The sequence below is a fragment of the Malaclemys terrapin genome, chromosome 4 (genome assembly GCF_027887155.1).
Source record: "Malaclemys terrapin pileata isolate rMalTer1 chromosome 4, rMalTer1.hap1, whole genome shotgun sequence".
NCBI classification, from domain to species: domain Eukaryota; kingdom Metazoa; phylum Chordata; order Testudines; family Emydidae; genus Malaclemys; species Malaclemys terrapin.
Window position 1 is genome coordinate 128,580,135 of NC_071508.1, and position 17,102 is coordinate 128,597,236.

General features: G+C 39.0%; 1 protein-coding gene across 4 annotated transcripts in view; it reads right to left on the bottom strand.

The window, feature by feature from the left end:
- Positions 1-1,385: 1,385 nt before the first annotated feature.
- The window catches only part of BCL11B (BCL11 transcription factor B), a 102,615-nt gene continuing 86,898 nt past the window's right edge, over positions 1,386-17,102 (bottom strand). For all 4 annotated transcript variants that reach the window (XM_054027185.1, XM_054027183.1, XM_054027184.1 and 1 more), the window contains one exon: positions 1,386-8,497. In XM_054027185.1, the coding sequence (XP_053883160.1) occupies positions 6,486-8,497 (2,012 nt within the window). In that variant the 3' untranslated portion in view covers positions 1,386-6,485. The remainder of the gene's footprint in view (positions 8,498-17,102) is intronic.

Below are 17,102 nucleotides of genomic sequence, written 5' to 3' on the forward strand. Positions count from 1 at the left end.
TATAAAACAGTAGTAAGTGAGATCAGAATCAGGCCTTATTGTTTAGGGAAAATGCACATTGAAATGAAAAATATATGAAACTTAAAAATAAAATATAGTGTCCTTTAAATGAATTCTTCTGTTGCAGAGTGCCTTTAAGATGTACCTTACTTGGCATTTTGGAAATTATAAGAGCATGAACATTAATCCAATTTAATTGTCAAAGAGCCTGATTCTCATCTCACACTACCATAACTGTTAGAATAGTTTAACTATTACATCAGTCTAGCCCCGATTCAGCAAAGCACATAAGCACACACATAACTTTAAGATTCATAGATATTAAGGGCACAAGGGACCACCTGATCATCTGACCTCCTGTATATTACAGGCCATTAAATTTCACCCAGTTACACCTGTATTGAGCCCAGTAACCTGTGTTTGACCAAAGCATAATTTAAGCATGAGTAGTCCTATTGAAGACAAGGAGATTACTCACAAGCTTAGAAATATGGCACCTACTTACATATTTTGCTATATCAGGACCTAAGTGAGTTAAGAATCTGGCCATCAAAGTTTCACAAATAAATCTTGAATTGTCTAATAGCAGTTTTGTATACAATTATCCCAGTCAAGGTTTTCTTACAGTTGTTAAAAGTGTTGGCTTGATAGGGAAGAAGAGGGTGGTAGATTCTGTTGAGCTATAATTGTCTCCATCTTTACAATACTCTCCAAACTGAGCCTAATTCTGCCTTTAGATGTATATACGTAACTCCCCCTGCACTCAGTCAGAAAGGCAAATGTGTATCTAAAGGTAAATTTTGGTATCTGTAAAATATTGCTTGGAAGCCCATACTGTGTGGGCCAAATTCTGCTCTCAGTTAAGTCAATGAATGGCATTACTCCATATTTACATCAGAGAACAGAGGCCCTGATCCAGCAAAGCCCCTAACAAACTTAAACCGCTGGGACTGCTCACATGCTAAAAGTGAAGTATATCCTTAAGTACTTTGCTGGGTGGGGGCTTGAGAGCAAAGTTCAGCTCAGAAAAAAACAGAAACAATCACGCTTACCTTTTAGTACTTAAAGCTACTTGTTCCGGGACATTTTAAGTGTTTCAAACATTGCTCCAGCTTGCATTGTTTAAGGCTCCAATTCAGGAATGCCCTTAAGCACATGCCTTACTTTAAGTATACACTTAAGTCTCATTGGCTTTAGTGGGATTTAAGCACATGCTTAAAGTTAAACAAGTGCTCAAGTGCCCTTTCTGAATAGGGATGCTTTCCTGAATCGATACCTAACTGAACTGATACAAAGATATTCCGTAAGTCTAATGAACCATAATGATCCTCAGTTTTTCAGGTCCTCCCAAATTTAAAATAAACAGGAAAGACAAGATTTGGAGATCAAGTCAAAAGTCCAATTTATTTTTATAACTTGAAACTGGAACAAACGTTGTTTTGAACGAGCGTACAAATGAAATGGTAGACACATGCTGAACTCAACATTGTGACAATAAGGGAAAAAAGAGGCCAAAAATCTTGTACAGAGAATAAAAGGAACAATAAATATTTCACTAAGCCATATTGAAATGACCTCCAGCCATCTCAACATTTTATCCATAATAAAAAAAAAGTGCTCTTGTTTTTTAAACAGAGCACAAATACCAAGCAATAATAAATAGTTCCAAACTTGTAGTAAAAGACAAAACCTCCAAGTAAACAACAAAAGCTCATACAATAAGTAATAGAAAAAGGTAATAAAAATATTTTGCCTTGCCGGTACAAATGCAAACAACTTAAATCAACATTACTTTGCTTTGCAGTTCTAAAATACAAAGAGCACCATAAAAATGAGTTTGCTTCTGATAAACAAAATCTTGGACTGTCTTGTACTCAGGACTGGGATGAAATGCTGATTTTTGACCCCTTTTTTTCATATAGATATTTTCCTTCCCAAAAACGAGATTACGGGCCCACTCCTGCTCCACAGAAGTCAACTGAAGTTTTGCTATTGACTTCAATGGAAACAGAAGCGGGCACTGGAAGTAATACATTTCAACTTAATAAAATGTTAAACTGAATTGTGAATATAAATATGGCAGCATAATAGCTACTGTATGTCTATGTAATATTGTGCTTATGGCCTAGTAAAGTATGATTCTCCTAAACAGGAAGAAGAGGGTCTCCATTGTTACTACAGTCTGTAGAAACACATTCCTTGTGCTTTTTGGGTGACTTACCATTGGTTTATGAATGATTTAAGTCACACGATTAGACAACTGCTGGTTTAACTACCTTAGTAAGAAACAATAGGACTAGTGGTGCTCCCGAGCAATTTGCTTTAAAATGAAAGTTGATTTTTTTTTCTTTCAAGGAACTGGTCTTAGACTGGAAACCTAGGATTCAATGCTGATCTTCATTAGACTGGTGTATATTCAGGGGGTACTCCACTGAATTCCATGAGGTTACTCCAGATTTACACCAGTGTAACAAAGATTAGCGTTTTCACTATAAAGTAGTATATGCCTTTAAGGGGCCAGATTCCGATCTCAGTTACACTGGTATAAATCAGGAGTGAATCTTATGAATTAATCGTGATTTACACCAGCGTAACTGAAATCAAAACTTCACCCAAAAGGTAAATCTTAGGATAGGATGTAGTCAAGCAAGAAGGCAGCATCTGCAAGATAGCTGGGTCAAATTCTGCTCTCAGTTACAACCATGCCATCCCAATGGCTTCAACTGCATTGCACAGATGAAAGAGAAGGAAGAATTTAGAATGGTGTTTTTTTACCACCTTTTTCTGAAACAATGCAATTTCCTCCTTCTCTCCCACCTTAAAATATTCAATAGAATGTCATTGCCACTTCTGCTACTTGTCCCCATCCCGACCAAAAAAAGAGAGAGAGAGAATAGAAAAGAGAAATCAAAAGGCACAGAATTTCATCCCAGTCCCTCAAACATTCAGAAATGTATGGAATGTACAATTAGGAGTACAGCAGCAAAGCAGATAATAACATGGACTGGCAAGACCTGTACATGGAATAGGTCCTGTTCTGACAGGGAAAACGAGGGCTGTGCCTGGACCAATTTTACTTCAATCCAAATTACAATTGTACCAAGAGCAGGGCACTTTACCTATGTCAAAGCAGATGCAACAGCTCTCGCTTTTAAAGAGTAAATTTACTTTATTCTGGAGGGCAGGAGTTAGGGGAGTGAGTGGGAGGCAGTGGCGGTAGAGAAGATGCTCTAAACAGCTAATCATTTGCAAGGGGGAAAAAATCTCCTCTCTCTCTCTCTAGAAGAGGAATCTGTGGAATGTTACTTCAAACATCTTTACAAAAAATGAATTTCCCTTAACATGAATAGGCAATAACCATCCAGCCTGGTTCACCCATACCTGGTAAAACCTTGATGCAAGGGGTCCAGGCAACTTTGACGATATTAGAGCCCTGTGGGAACAGCACTTTTTTTTGTAGGCCATTTCTGACAAAAAAAATATATACAACTAAAATCATCTGTGAACAAAATAAAATAAAATAAAATGAAAAAAAGCACTTAATTATTTTGTTTTGTTTCTTTTACTTAAAGGTCGTCTAACAACCCCTCCCCCCTCCCCTTTTTTTCCTGTACAATAAGGACTTAACATACAAATTTTTTTTTTTTTGCAATATTTTATCCTGCCAAATTAAAAAAATATATTATTGGCAGCCTGTTTGTTTGTTTTTATTTTTATTTCCAAATTCACTAACAAAAAGGTACATTAAATCCCTTTAAAAGGACAAGCGTACAGTTAAAAAATTACAAGCTTCAGTAAAAATACAGCGAGTGCCTACATCATATGAATCAACCAATATCAATATCCATTCCAGAAGGGAGGGGAGGGGGAAGAGAAAAATAGGTATAGGTCAGAAACGTGATTTTTTTCTGCAAAGCAATAACAATATTAAGCACTTTTTTCTACATACTTTTTCTACATGGTGTAGCAATCACCTTTTAATCCCCAAATACAAGTTTCTATACATTTTTTGAAATAAAAATTCAACACCCAAGGCAGAAAAAAATTTACTAAAACTCAAGACTTTACAGTTACAGTGACAAGAACAAATTTATAGACCCACCATTTAAATTTTACTGCAACATTTTCAAGGAAAAAAGAAAAAGGTTTTTTTTTTTCTGGTTTTTTGTTTTTTTGTTTTTTCTTTCTGGTTTTGTAAAATGCCCAAGCATTCTCCATTATTACAAATACTGGTCCACTTTGACAGTAATCAAGAAATTTTAATATATATAATATATACTAAAACCCCGTCACCAAAAGAAAACAATATACACATGGCCATCACGGCATTTTTTTAATAACCTATTAAGCAAACTTTGAAAAAAAAAAAAAAAGATTGCTCAAACACACATACACACAATTTTTTTTACCCTTGTATGTATTCAATACTGTAAACGTATTTTAAGACAGAGTGCACTAAATTTAACTTTTAAAAAAAATTAGCCATTGTTCCTGAATTGTTTTTTTCTCATTCAATGATAACTTGTAATTTGTGTCATATGAGTTTTAATTCAGCAGTAAATCATTTCCATTCCATTTCCTAAGCAGCGTTGTCCTGAAAAAAAAAAGGCTGAGAATAATTCAGCTAATGGATGTCCGAAGTTGTGCTGGGTATGCATCTTCATTTGATTGGGTCTTATGGCATTTTCATGTCCACTATCTTCAACCAGTAATTTTTTTAAAGTAAATGTGGCTCTTTTTTTTCCCCTTAAAGAATGTACTTTTCTTGTTTTACTTTTTTAAAAGTCTTTTCATTTCACAAAAACGTTTTGCATTTGTCTCAAGAGACTCAGATAGGAAGATCAGTTTTCAAGGCACTCACGTCAAATTGAATGGCAGTAGAAAAACTGTCCAATAAATTATTTTTATTTTATTTTTCTTTATAGTGCCAGTATTGTGAATGCCATGCTTAGCAACACTGACACTTAATCTCAGCTGTTCCCTTACAGTTTAACCCACCTTTGGGCCAAGGAGACGAATATGCTGTAATTTCTTGTTCAGAAGCCATTTTCTCTTAAACACAAACGAAAGTTTTAAAGTGCGGGTCAACATAATCAAAATGTCTAACCTTAATTGTCCACTCTTCGTTATTATTAGTCCTAATATGCTAAAAAATAAAACAATTGGAAAACAGAGCAGCTGCATTTTTTTCCTACAATGCTTTGCTCATATAGGGCCTGCTCCTGCTCCCAATTAAGTCAATAGGAAAACTCTCATTGACTTCAGTGGGAGTAGAATCAGCCCATTACACGTATAATGATTAATTTTTCCCCTTCCTCACAATAACATCGTTGTGCATTATATGAGATAATCCTGATATTTTCTACTCGCCATCCAAATACCTTATAAATTATATTCTAGCGGATTGAGAAACTACCAATCAGCCCTAGTTACAACTGCCTTAATTACAGCGATTCTAGTTGCAGTATACTACTGAGCTAAGTTAGGGGTTTGTACATATATCCCAAACTCGTTTAGATTTGTGTGTGTGTGTGTGTGTGTGTGTGTGTGTGTTAAACTAAAAGAATGGCATTTTATTCATCCAAGGGTGGAGAAGGATGCTACAATACCTTAAAAGAGCTTTTATTACAACTGTGAGGATTCTTTCGGTTATTTTAATTACTGAACCTGGAACAGTGACAAAATGGCGGCATCTCAGTACATATCATTAATAATGCTAAGAAACTATCTGATAATAATCCACAATTAAGAATGTTATTGCTTTGTTCAATGTAGCTGCCTTCAGAAAATACCTGCACCCATGTCTTTTTAGTTGACATAACTTTAATGTTGAAATCTATACAGAAAAGGCCTCTATCTTTAGCGACATTGTCAGTGCTACATATCAGATCCAATTCCAAAAGAAAGTGCTAATTTTAAAGATTGTTATCCGCTGTACAATTTTATTTTCCCTAATCTCCAAGGTTATTTTACAAAAAAGGAAGAAGAAGAAGAAGAAAAGAAAGAATTCCGTTAAAATGTTGGCTTCTTCACAAGAAATTACACATGCTTAGCTTAAATTTCAACAAAGCAGCGGCCCCAAAATTATAATTTAAAAAGATATGCCTCTCCCCCTACAATGCAAGTAATCTCAGGCTACTACTGGGTAAAATTAAAAAGGGATACCCAACAAAATTTTAAAAGAAATTTAAACAGAAAGAATAAAAAAAAAGTACCTGCACATGCCAAAAAATTACAAAAACCCAATAAATACAGAAATTATTGCACAGTTAAAAGGCTCCACAATTTTACTGCCTTAATCAACCCTCAGGTTTAATAGAACTTTGTAGACACAGGTTATATTTAAGTGCCAAGGTCTGGCACCTACTATAGTTATGCTAAGTTATGTTTACGGAGGCAAGTTAGGTCAGCTTTTCTCAGTTGGCAATAGTTAAACTGTACAAATTAAATGTTACCTAGACCCCAGATTTAACCCAGTGGGGGTCTTAGCTTCTTTCTGCCTGCTCAATTTTGACGTCATTTGTCAGCAAATGTTCTCCATGCCACTTTTTCATGTGTTTCTCCAGGGTGCTGTAAACACTGAAGGGCATCTGACAAATGTCGCAGCGGTAGACCTCCTTCCCTATCTGGCCATGCGTTTTCATATGACGTGTCAGCTTACTGCTCTGGGCACATGCATAGTTGCAGAGCTCGCATTTGTAAGGCCGCTCTCCAGTGTGGCTCCGGCGGTGCACCGTTAAGTTGCTGCAGTTCTTAAAGACCTTGCCACAGTACTCGCATGTATCGCTCCTCCGCCCTTCCTTTGAACTGGGTCGACCGGGACCAGGTCCACTGATGTGGGGAGTGCTGCCTCCGCTCGCTGTCCCACTGCGCCCTGAGAGACCCCCATCCAACATGTCACCTGGTGGAGTGGAGAAACGCAGGCTTCCGTTCTCTGAAGAATGCTCAGAAGAAGTTGCAAAGGGGGATTGTCGGGAGTCTGTGAATCCTAGAAACGGATCCTTCATGAAGTGCCTTGATGCTGCATACCCTACCAGCCACTGGGAGTAAACATTTTCAGAAGGTATTATTGTTGCTGGTGGTAAGTCCAAATCTTTCTCTATTTTTATTCTTTTAGAAGAGTTGTTTAAACTGGGGCTCGTGATAGGTGTTGGCTTGCGAGGGAACAAGCCTGGGAAGGGTTCTCCTGGGCCAAAGTTTCTTCCATTGACCGTCCCTTCCTCAGTGCGGTCAAGTTCTCCTGCCACTGAGTCTTCGTCGCCTGTGTCTCTCTGACAGAGGTCTCGAGGACACAGGTCTCGCTGATCAGAAGACCTTTTCATGAAGCTACTCCTCTTCTGTTTTTCAGCTAGCATGTCATTGTATTGCTGGATGGCACCAAGACTTACATTCTCTATAACTTTTCCAAGGACAAGGGATTTTTCATCTGGTAGCGATTTGGAACCGTTCTCTCGGTTACGACTTAGCTCTGAGTCCATGCTGAAGCTTGACTCTGGCCTGCTCTCATTTTCAAGCTCCTCTTCCTCCTCCTCTTCTTCTTCCTCTTCTTCATTGTCATGGCCCAGGGAGGGATCACTCTCATTCCTGAAATCCGTCTCACTGGATTTTAGTCCCTCTCCAGTGAGCTCACTTGTGCCTGGCTCAGGAGAACTTGTGGTGGAGAGTCCATCATCTGACCTGCCTGTCATGGAGCCAGCTTTGTGCATATGTGTTTTCATATGACGTTTTAGCTTGCTGGCCTGGGAGCAAGCATGATCACAGAGTTGACATTTGTAGGGCTTTTCTCCTGTATGACTGCGTCGGTGCACGATAAGATTACTCTGGAACTTGAATGTTTTCCCACAGAATTCACAGGACTTACTCTTCGCCTGAGGCTGCGGCGGCGTAGTGCTGCTTGGGGGCATTGGTGGCAATGGCGGGGTGCTCAAAAAGGGTGATTTAGGGCTAGGCTGGAAAGGATTCAACAAGCGATGCATAGGGTTGGTGCGATTCGGTGAGACTGGAGGAGGGGTAGAATTGTTTCCTGCCAGTTCTCGAAGCCTTCTGGAGAAATCCATCGCTGGGGACTCAATTGCCATGGGGTTTAAACGCATAACTCTGTCAAAGGCACTGGGATGCTGGGCAACTAACCCCATTTCTTCGGCACTAAGGCGATGTGGATCCAGATGATGACGAGGCGGTGGGCTGAACAGTGGAGGTGTGTTGGGGAGCCGACCGTCACCAAACCCAGGGTGATCACGTAGGATGGGGCCCGTCATCCGCAAAAGACTAAAAGGGTTGTTGTCTCCAAGGAAATTCATCAGCGGGGACTGTGCAACAGTCTCTGGTCCCAGAGGAGGAGGGATGGTGATGCGTGGAGTAAGGGAACTGTTTGAAGGGCTGGTTTCCAGGTAGATGCGGAATCCATGTGTGTTCTGGGCATGCTGAAGCAAGAACCAAGCGCTATTAAAAGGCTGCTTGCATGTTGTGCAAATATAGCTTGAAGGCTCATCTTTACCTAAAAAATAAAAAGAGAGAGAAAACACTCAAAAAATAATACAGTGGAGAATATTTAAATACCATTGGCATGTACTTTATTTTGTTAACAGATTTAGTTCTTGGAATTTCTGAAAGGGGGGTTTAATCGCAATTTATTGATGGATATAAAATGTTGCCCAGCGTATTTACTCATCCAACATGTTTATTCACTGAATATGTATGACATACATGACACATACTTGCATTATGTGTATATCTTTATATACTATACCATATAAAACCTACTATATCATATAAAACCTTCATAAGGACTTTTGGGGGGAAGGGATAGCTCAGTGGTTTGAGCATTGGACTACTAAATCCAGGGTTGTGAGCTCAATCCTTGAGGGGGCCACTTAGGAATCTGGGGCAAAAATCAGTTCTTGGTCCTGTTAGTGAAGGCAGGGAGCTGGACTCAATGTCCTTTCAGGGGCCCTTCCAGTTCTATGAGATAGGTATATCTCCATATATTTTTTCTATATATTTTATTTTTGGCATTTAGGGATCAAACTCGCTTCACACATTTATTCCATGTAAAATAATTGTTTAAAGGGATTTAATGCTATGTATAAAGTCAAAAGAAAATATGATGTAGGAGGTAGATCTGTTTTATGGTACCTAAATAGGCTGTGGTATCACGTTCAGTCTTTAATTTTATATTTTTATACACTTTACTCAGCAGACACCCCAGATCTTTGCTGTATTTAATTTATACATGCTTCAATCATGCTGTCCCCTAAATTTTTAAAGCAGTATGTGGGTATTTATCTGCACAAGTCCCATTAAAGTCAACAGGAGCTTGGAAAACGTATCCCTGTATAAACCACTTTGACATTCTCTTTGCCAAAACACCAAGAAGCCACTCAAGTGAAATATCCGGTAATCAAAGCTGACAGCACAGTTGCAATTAACAGTAACAAATGTCGGGCAGTGCTTGAACTGGATCCCAAGAATTTCTGAGCCTGAGCCTGCCCTCCATCGCAGAAATAGTAACCAGAGCCAAAAACATGGCTTTCTATTTGCCTTTCTAGCTTCCTTTGAACAACTGTATAAGGTGGGAAACATTCCTTTAACCCTGATTCAGTTTACATAAAAGACAGGTGTGGACAAGTCTGCACTACAGTCATAATTTTACTAGCTAAAATATTCCAACCCTGGACACAATATAAACTTTTTACTATCTTCAAAAAAGTGGTCTTTTCCCCTTTAGTGCTCCCGCAGTAATCTAACACCTATAAATGCATAAACACACGTCAGCTTGAAAATCACGCTTCAGGACATTTTTTTAAAAGTGTCTTTTTGAAAATAGCTACCTTTTATGGAAAAACTAAAATTGAATTCTTGGATTTCTTTCTGTGACTTAATATATTCTGAGCAATGATGGACCTAAACCAGAGCCCTGACCCCAAATGCAATAAACTTTTTGAAGTTCAGAACCGGGACTGAGCTTCCTGTCTTTCCCTATGCATAATGGACTGAACCAAATCCCAGCTCGCAACAACTGCAAGAGTTTGGCTCTGGATCTAAATTTTACAACCCACTTCCAGTTGTAGGTATTAGGTTATGCAGAAGCCTGTTGCTCAACCATTATGCTTGAAAACAGAAGTGTTTATAGGTGAATCAACTGTACGATCAAAACTGCCTTTTTAAAGCTAAGTGACTCACAAGGTATGTCTACACTGCAATAAAGCACTCGTGGATGGCCTGTGTCAGCTGACTCTGGCTATGGGGCTATAAAATTGTAGTGTAGACATTTGGGCTAAGGTTGGCACCCAGGCTCTGGGACCCTCCCATATCATGTGGTCCCAGAGCCTGGGTGCCAGTCCGAGCCTGAACATCTACACTGCAATTTTATAGCCCCACAGCCCAAACTCAGCGAGCCTTAGTTAACAGACACGGGCCAGCTGCAGGTGTTTAACTGCAGTTTAGACATACCTATGGGAACCAAGAAAACTTAAACCAAAACACACCATGAGAAGAATAACGGCCACTGACTGTATTCCAGTGTTCTAAGCTTCCAGAAATGGCTGCTGACAGGAAACCTTAGACAGAGGGAAGATGGGGGATATCTATCTACCCATCTAGCTATCTGGCCTTATCATCACAGCATCTGAGTCCCTACAAAAAGGGAGAATAGAGAAAATTATATCTGATTCTACCACCTTGACTCACATGAATAGGCCTATTTTTAATTATATATTCAGTAGAATATTTTGGGGGGAGTAGTTCCTTACACCACAAGCACTGCTACTGATTTTAATAGCCTATTCATGTGAGTCAAGGTGGTAGAATCAGGCCTTTTACAAAAAACAAACCTGACGTGGAATGCACTTTTGTTTGATTGACATGATCTTTTCCCACAGGTTCTTATTTTGCGATCGGAGGGGAGATAATTAAGAGTAATATGCTAAACTTTTGTGATTAATCTGTAACAATAGCTATTGTAAATAAAAGTGCGGGGGCTATATTCTCCTTTTAACATGCATACATAACTCCTATTGACATTAATAAGAGCTGCATGCACACACCAAATGGAGCAGATACAGTATCCTTTAAAATCTACTTAGCGATGAGGCAGTTATAGGGTTTTATGTCAACTCTGAAGTCGAAGCAACACTAAATGCTCCCATTATTACTTCAACTATTTAAATTTCTGTTTCTTATAGAAATATGATGAAAATGTCTAGACTTTTAACTTTTCTTGAACAGCAACATGTGTAGTATAAAAAGTGACAGAAATCACTGAAGCACATTGAAATATATAACATATTCTGTCAAAAGCTTTTTTTAACAATATGTTTTACCTCAGCTCACCCTAGAATGGTTTTAATAAAGCCCTTTCTCAAGTGCGATCTAATAGCAAATGAAGTGCAGTGTCTTACAAGGTCATGTATCATCCAAATAAAGAGTGCTCTGCACCCTTCACCTCCATTTTATCCACTCTAATTAATCAATTTAATACCCACAGTTGTTCAATTCTTTCATTTTTAAAAGTCACACTGTGCATTATATTTTATTCTATTTTTAATTTTGTGCACGTGTGCACAAGCGTGTGTGTGTGTGTATGTGTTCTTAAAAGCTTGCTCATCTAGTACAAGAACTGACAAAATCCAAACAAACCCCCCCCCCCAAAAAAATCAGCTGTAGGTTAAAAAAAAAAAGTTTACTTCAGAAAAGGCACATATGTAAGAAAAGGAATTCCTGGGCAGGCTCAGGATCAAGGCTAATCTAAAACTGAAATGGCTGATTAAAAAAATTAGCCTCAAAATGGCAGCTGGCTAGGAGCTTGCTACTACATGTTATATGAAGCTCAGATGTTTTGTTTTGTTCTCCAAAACTTCACCTCTGTGAAATTCAAGTGAGGAAAGTTCCTTCTCCCCGACTCCTTTTTAGTTTTCTTTCAAACAGAGCAAATTAGTGTTTATTGCTGAGACAAGATTTATGAGATACCAGTCATAACAGAAACAGTATTCTTTCTTTTTGTTTTATTTAGCTTTTATGCCCCTAAACTCTTCTGTTCAGGAGACCCCTACACAATGGCAAAACTGACTGCAGGCTACCTGGCTAGCAGGGCTCTGACAGCTTTTTCTTTCTTTTTTTTTTTTTTAATACTTTCACAACCCTCAAAGGCTCTCCCTAGATGCCTCTTTTTAAAAAAATAAAATAAAATGTTCATTTCCATATTATCACTTCATGGTTATCTTGCCTAGAAGTTGCCCTGAGCAGTGTAGATGCTCACTTTTAAGTACAGAACAATGTCAAAAAGTCTTTGAAGATCCACTCCGAACATTTTTATAGTCTAAAACTTGCTAAATATTTTAAACATGCCCAAGAACAGTCATGTATTTCTCAAAAATGATTCTTATATTTAATAATGCAGTGCACCTACACTGTAAAATTCTTTGTTATAAGGCTACTTTTGATATATGGCACAGTCTCTTGCCCACTTCACTGAAGTTAAATAACCACTTTATAACAACTAGCTACAGTGGCTATGCCATGCTCTCTTTATCTCTTAAGCACATGCTTAGTTTTAAGCCACATGAGTAATCCCACTGAAGTCAATGACATTTAAGCATATGTTTAACTGCTTTGTTGAACAGGCATGGGATTACTCATGTGCTTAAAGTTAAGCATATGCCAGTTGCTTTATTGAATGGGGCCTGAATGAACACATTTCAAGAATGTGGGCATGATACTATCATCTTTAAGCAGACAAAATTTCTGATTTCAATGGCTTTTGGGGGAGCAAAGGAGGGTTTGAGTTTATTTTATTATTGTTATTAATTGGTGGGTATTTATTTATGATGAGATGACCAGTCCTCATACTGTAATTTATATAGTGGGAAGAGAACCCAGAGCATAGGATGGGCACCTACAGAACGTAAAATGACCGGGGACATATGTTTACAGATTCACAGATATATAGATTTTAAGGCCAAAAGGGACTGCTATGATCATCCAGTCTGACCTCATGCATAAGGCCATGGAGTTCAGTGCTAGTCCAACAATTTATGGTTGAACTAGATCATATCTTTTAGAAGGACAGCCAATTTTGATTTAAAGACTCCAAGTGATGCAGAATCTACCAATTCCCTTGGTAGTCTGTTCCAAATGTTGATTATCCCCTCTATTAAAAAACTGTATCTTATTTCCAGTTTGAACTTTGCTGAGTTCAATTTCCAGCCACTGGATCTTGTTATGCCTTTGTCTGTTAGATTAAAGAGCTCTCTAGTATCAGATATCCCCTCCCCTGAGTAGGTAATTATAGACCGTGAATTTATTGAACACTTCTGTCTTTTCTGCATATAATAGCTAAAGGTGGTCTTTGCCAGAAATATTAACATTTTTTCCCTCCCTTGCTATGTGATTGATTAAGTTTGATTCAAAATGTCAAAACAATAACAAGACTTTTTTTTCTTTTTAATAAATGGTACAAAACAAAGCTAAATTCAGCTTCCTCTCCCCTTGCCCACCCATAAAATTCTGGTTTTATGTTGGGCACCTAGCAGACAGGTCGGTGGAGTAAATTCCACCCAACCGAACTTCTGCTTAAAGCCCAGCTCAATGCTAGAGCAACTAGATTTTGTGGAAACAACAAGGAGTCTGGTGGCACCTTAAAGACTAACAGATTTATTTGGGCATAAGCTTTCGTGAGTAAAAACCTGAAAGCTTATGCCCAAATAAATCTGTTAGTCTTTAAGATGCCACCAGACTCCTTGTTGTTTTTGTAGATACAGACTAACACGGCTACCCCCTGATACTAGATTTTGTGGGTCAGCTGCTCCAATGCATATGCATAATTATGGACCCCCGACCGGCGCTCTGCAGGCCTATTTGTGACCAATGCACAACTCTGTTTTGTGATGCAGAGCCCTCCCCTTGCAATCAGTTCACACCCTCCCTTTGTAGGCTCAACCTTGAGCCTTCAGCAGCAGAGTGAATTTCCCCCTAAACGCTGTAAGATATTCGGTGCCATATTAAACAATAATCATAGTGTGACCAAAACTTGAGAGAATTCATTGTTTTCTGTTTGGGTTACAGAAACATTCTCTGCCTTACGAACCCTCTTCTCAGCAGGACTGAATAATTCCATTAGCTGTAACAAGAGAATAAACTTCCCCCTTTAATCAGACACGCATGACCCTCACTAGGACTGTGGCATACACAAAGTTGGGTCCATATAACTACTGTCATTCTTTACCTCTAGCAATACATTCTAGGTAATGTTTCTGGTATGCTTTACAAAGTTATGACGTAAGGAATTTTAATGCTGCTTTACTGCAGCTTTAGAAGTTCAGGAAAAGTAGAAACTTGCAAGCTTTAAAGAAAGGACCCCATTAACTGTAACACTCAGGAACAGACATGTATCCCGTTCCTACTATCATTCCACCAGTGTTACTCTTGCCCTCTTCCACTTGATTTTTTAATGAGCATTTAAATAATTACTCCTTCTTATTATGCTGGTTACTCTAATAATACCTATAAAGGTAGCGTAGATTCTCAATAAAAACACACCTTTAATTGAATTATTATTAAATTAAAACGCCATAATTGAAAGCACTGGTTTAACAAGTCTCCTCATAAGACCAGCTGACATTAAAGAGAAGGACATTAAAAAGATTTAGTGTTTCATGGTGAACAAGATCTATGGGTAAATAACATTTGAAAGCACATCCAGGCTGGGACCAAATCCTTCCCAGGAATCCACAGTGGGAATCTCTCTTGCATCGCCCACATGCCAGCTCTATGGAGCATTCCGAAGAGATCTGTGATATGGATCCAAGAGCACAATTTTGCCCCTAGTGTCTTTTCTCCCAGAAATGGTTTCACAAACTGTGCCGTTAATTGAGCTCTCCAAAGCAAGCTAGAATATTTATCTACTTACTTCTTTGACCTTATCGCCATAATATGTTAGCACCTCACAAACATTAATTAATTTCTTCCCACAATATCCCTGTGAGGTAGGGAAGTATTTTAATCTCTGTTTTACAGAAGGGCAACTGAGGCACAGGGAGGTTTTTTTTAATGTCCGAGATGTGGTATGTGGGTAAGCCAAGACTTGGACCTAGATCTCCAATTCCAAAGCATCGCCAACCCAGTGCTTTAACCTGAACCCCAAACGAAGACTGAACCATTGACTTTTACATTTCTTTAATAATAGCTCAGTTTGATGCCAGTGAAAGCTGACGAAGTGACACAACCCCTAAATCTTCGGTCCGTTCAAAGACGACTAGTAGAGTGCATACTTCCCTACATAAGCCAGCCAATGTCAGCCTTGTTCTGAAGTGATGGCTCATTGGGTATTACTAGACAATAGTCTTCATGTCCATTCAAATCTTGCAATGTCTATTGAGCACTGATGTGTCCTGTGAAAATGACACTTGTCTATTGAAAACAGGATTAAGACTACCAATGCATTTCACACAGACCACAAATCAGCCATCAGATGGCAAAAAATGTTGGCCTCTTTTGACTTCGGTAGAATGTCTCCAGACCTGATTATTACTTTCCTGAACCACTCAGTTCCCAACTCAGATAAATATTCATTCCCTCTCCTGACTGCCGACTAACCTACCTGATTTGCTAAAATCCACCTTAGAGCACATCAGATTTAGCATTCTCCTGAGCCAGTAGCTGTCTTCAATCATGGGAGACCTTGGATTAAGAGGAGGAGGACATGGATTCTGGGATGTCACTGTCACAGGGTAGCCTCAACACCTGGGGGGATGGGGGCTTGAAGAGATTACACTGGCTGGTTTTGATAAATCCACTGCACGTAGGGATTTAAACAGGTGCCTGCTGGAAGGTCAGAGAGAAGGAATTGAAGGTAAAGGCGAAAGAGAGCAGGAATGAGTGTCCAAGGATCCTGCTGGAATCTGGGGAGGGGGAATTTTGGAATGTGGTCAGGTGAAGGGAAGAATTGCGGATGGAGAAGGATCAGATTAATTTGGAAGGTGGGAGGGGAAATAATGGGAATGTGTGTAGAAAGAGGGCAAGGGCAGTTTGCTCTCCATCCCCATCCATCACAGTCTCTTTACTTCAACTTCACTCCACACTTACCCTCCAACCTTTAATATCCTTGTCCTGTCCTCACCTCCCTTCCCTTCTATATCCCCTCTTCCTTCACTTGTCTTTTTCTTTCCATTAGTTTCTACCATCCTACTTAAATCCCTCCTTCTAAAAAAAAATGGAACTAACATGACATTTGCTGTTATGACATTGTTCATTCTGCTTGTGCATATTATACTCCTTTTTCTCATCCAGCATCTGTCTTGCCTAGTTTACTACTCTGTGTACAGCGCCTAGCACAATCGGGGCCCCATTATTGGTTGGTCCTTAGGCACTGCCCTAATAAACATGACTAATAATAATAATTGCTCTGCTGTGATTGGAAAGGCTTCAGATAAGCTTTCATACTTTCTGAGTATTTCTCCAACTCTGTCAAGGCTTCCCCTTCTCCAACATGGCCTTTAATTAATAAGAAAATACTCAGAAGAGAATTTGTTTCTCCCAGGTGGAAAATTTACAATAGCAATAACTGATTTCATGACTTATTGCTCCAATATACTAATATTTTTATGTATCGCCAAATCCTTGCCACACTGAAGCCAGTGGCAAAATATTGTCTTCAGCAGGGTTACGAGCTGGTCCACAAATAGGGACAGCTCTTTATGCTCATTGAAGTCAACTGGAGTTCTCCACTGATTTCAAAAGGCATTGGGTCAGGCCCACACTGAGCAAATGTTCAACGAGACACCAAAGCATCAGTATTGCAATCAATAATAAACATTATCTTCTTGCCAAATACACTCTTTTACCCAACACAGGGAAAAACAAAAAGACCAACTGCCAATCACGCACCATAGCTGTCACTTTGGGCCAAGTTATGCTCAGATACCCATGTGCATCTCCTGCTGAAGTCAATAGGAACAGAGTGCACGAATCCTAGGGAGAACTAGTGATGTAAAGCTTACTGTACACTAGCGTACACGGAGCCAGTATCCGCTTTCGATTACAGGGATATAAATCCAAAGTAATTCCATTTACCTCCATCACAGAGGTTACACCGGCATGACACGGAT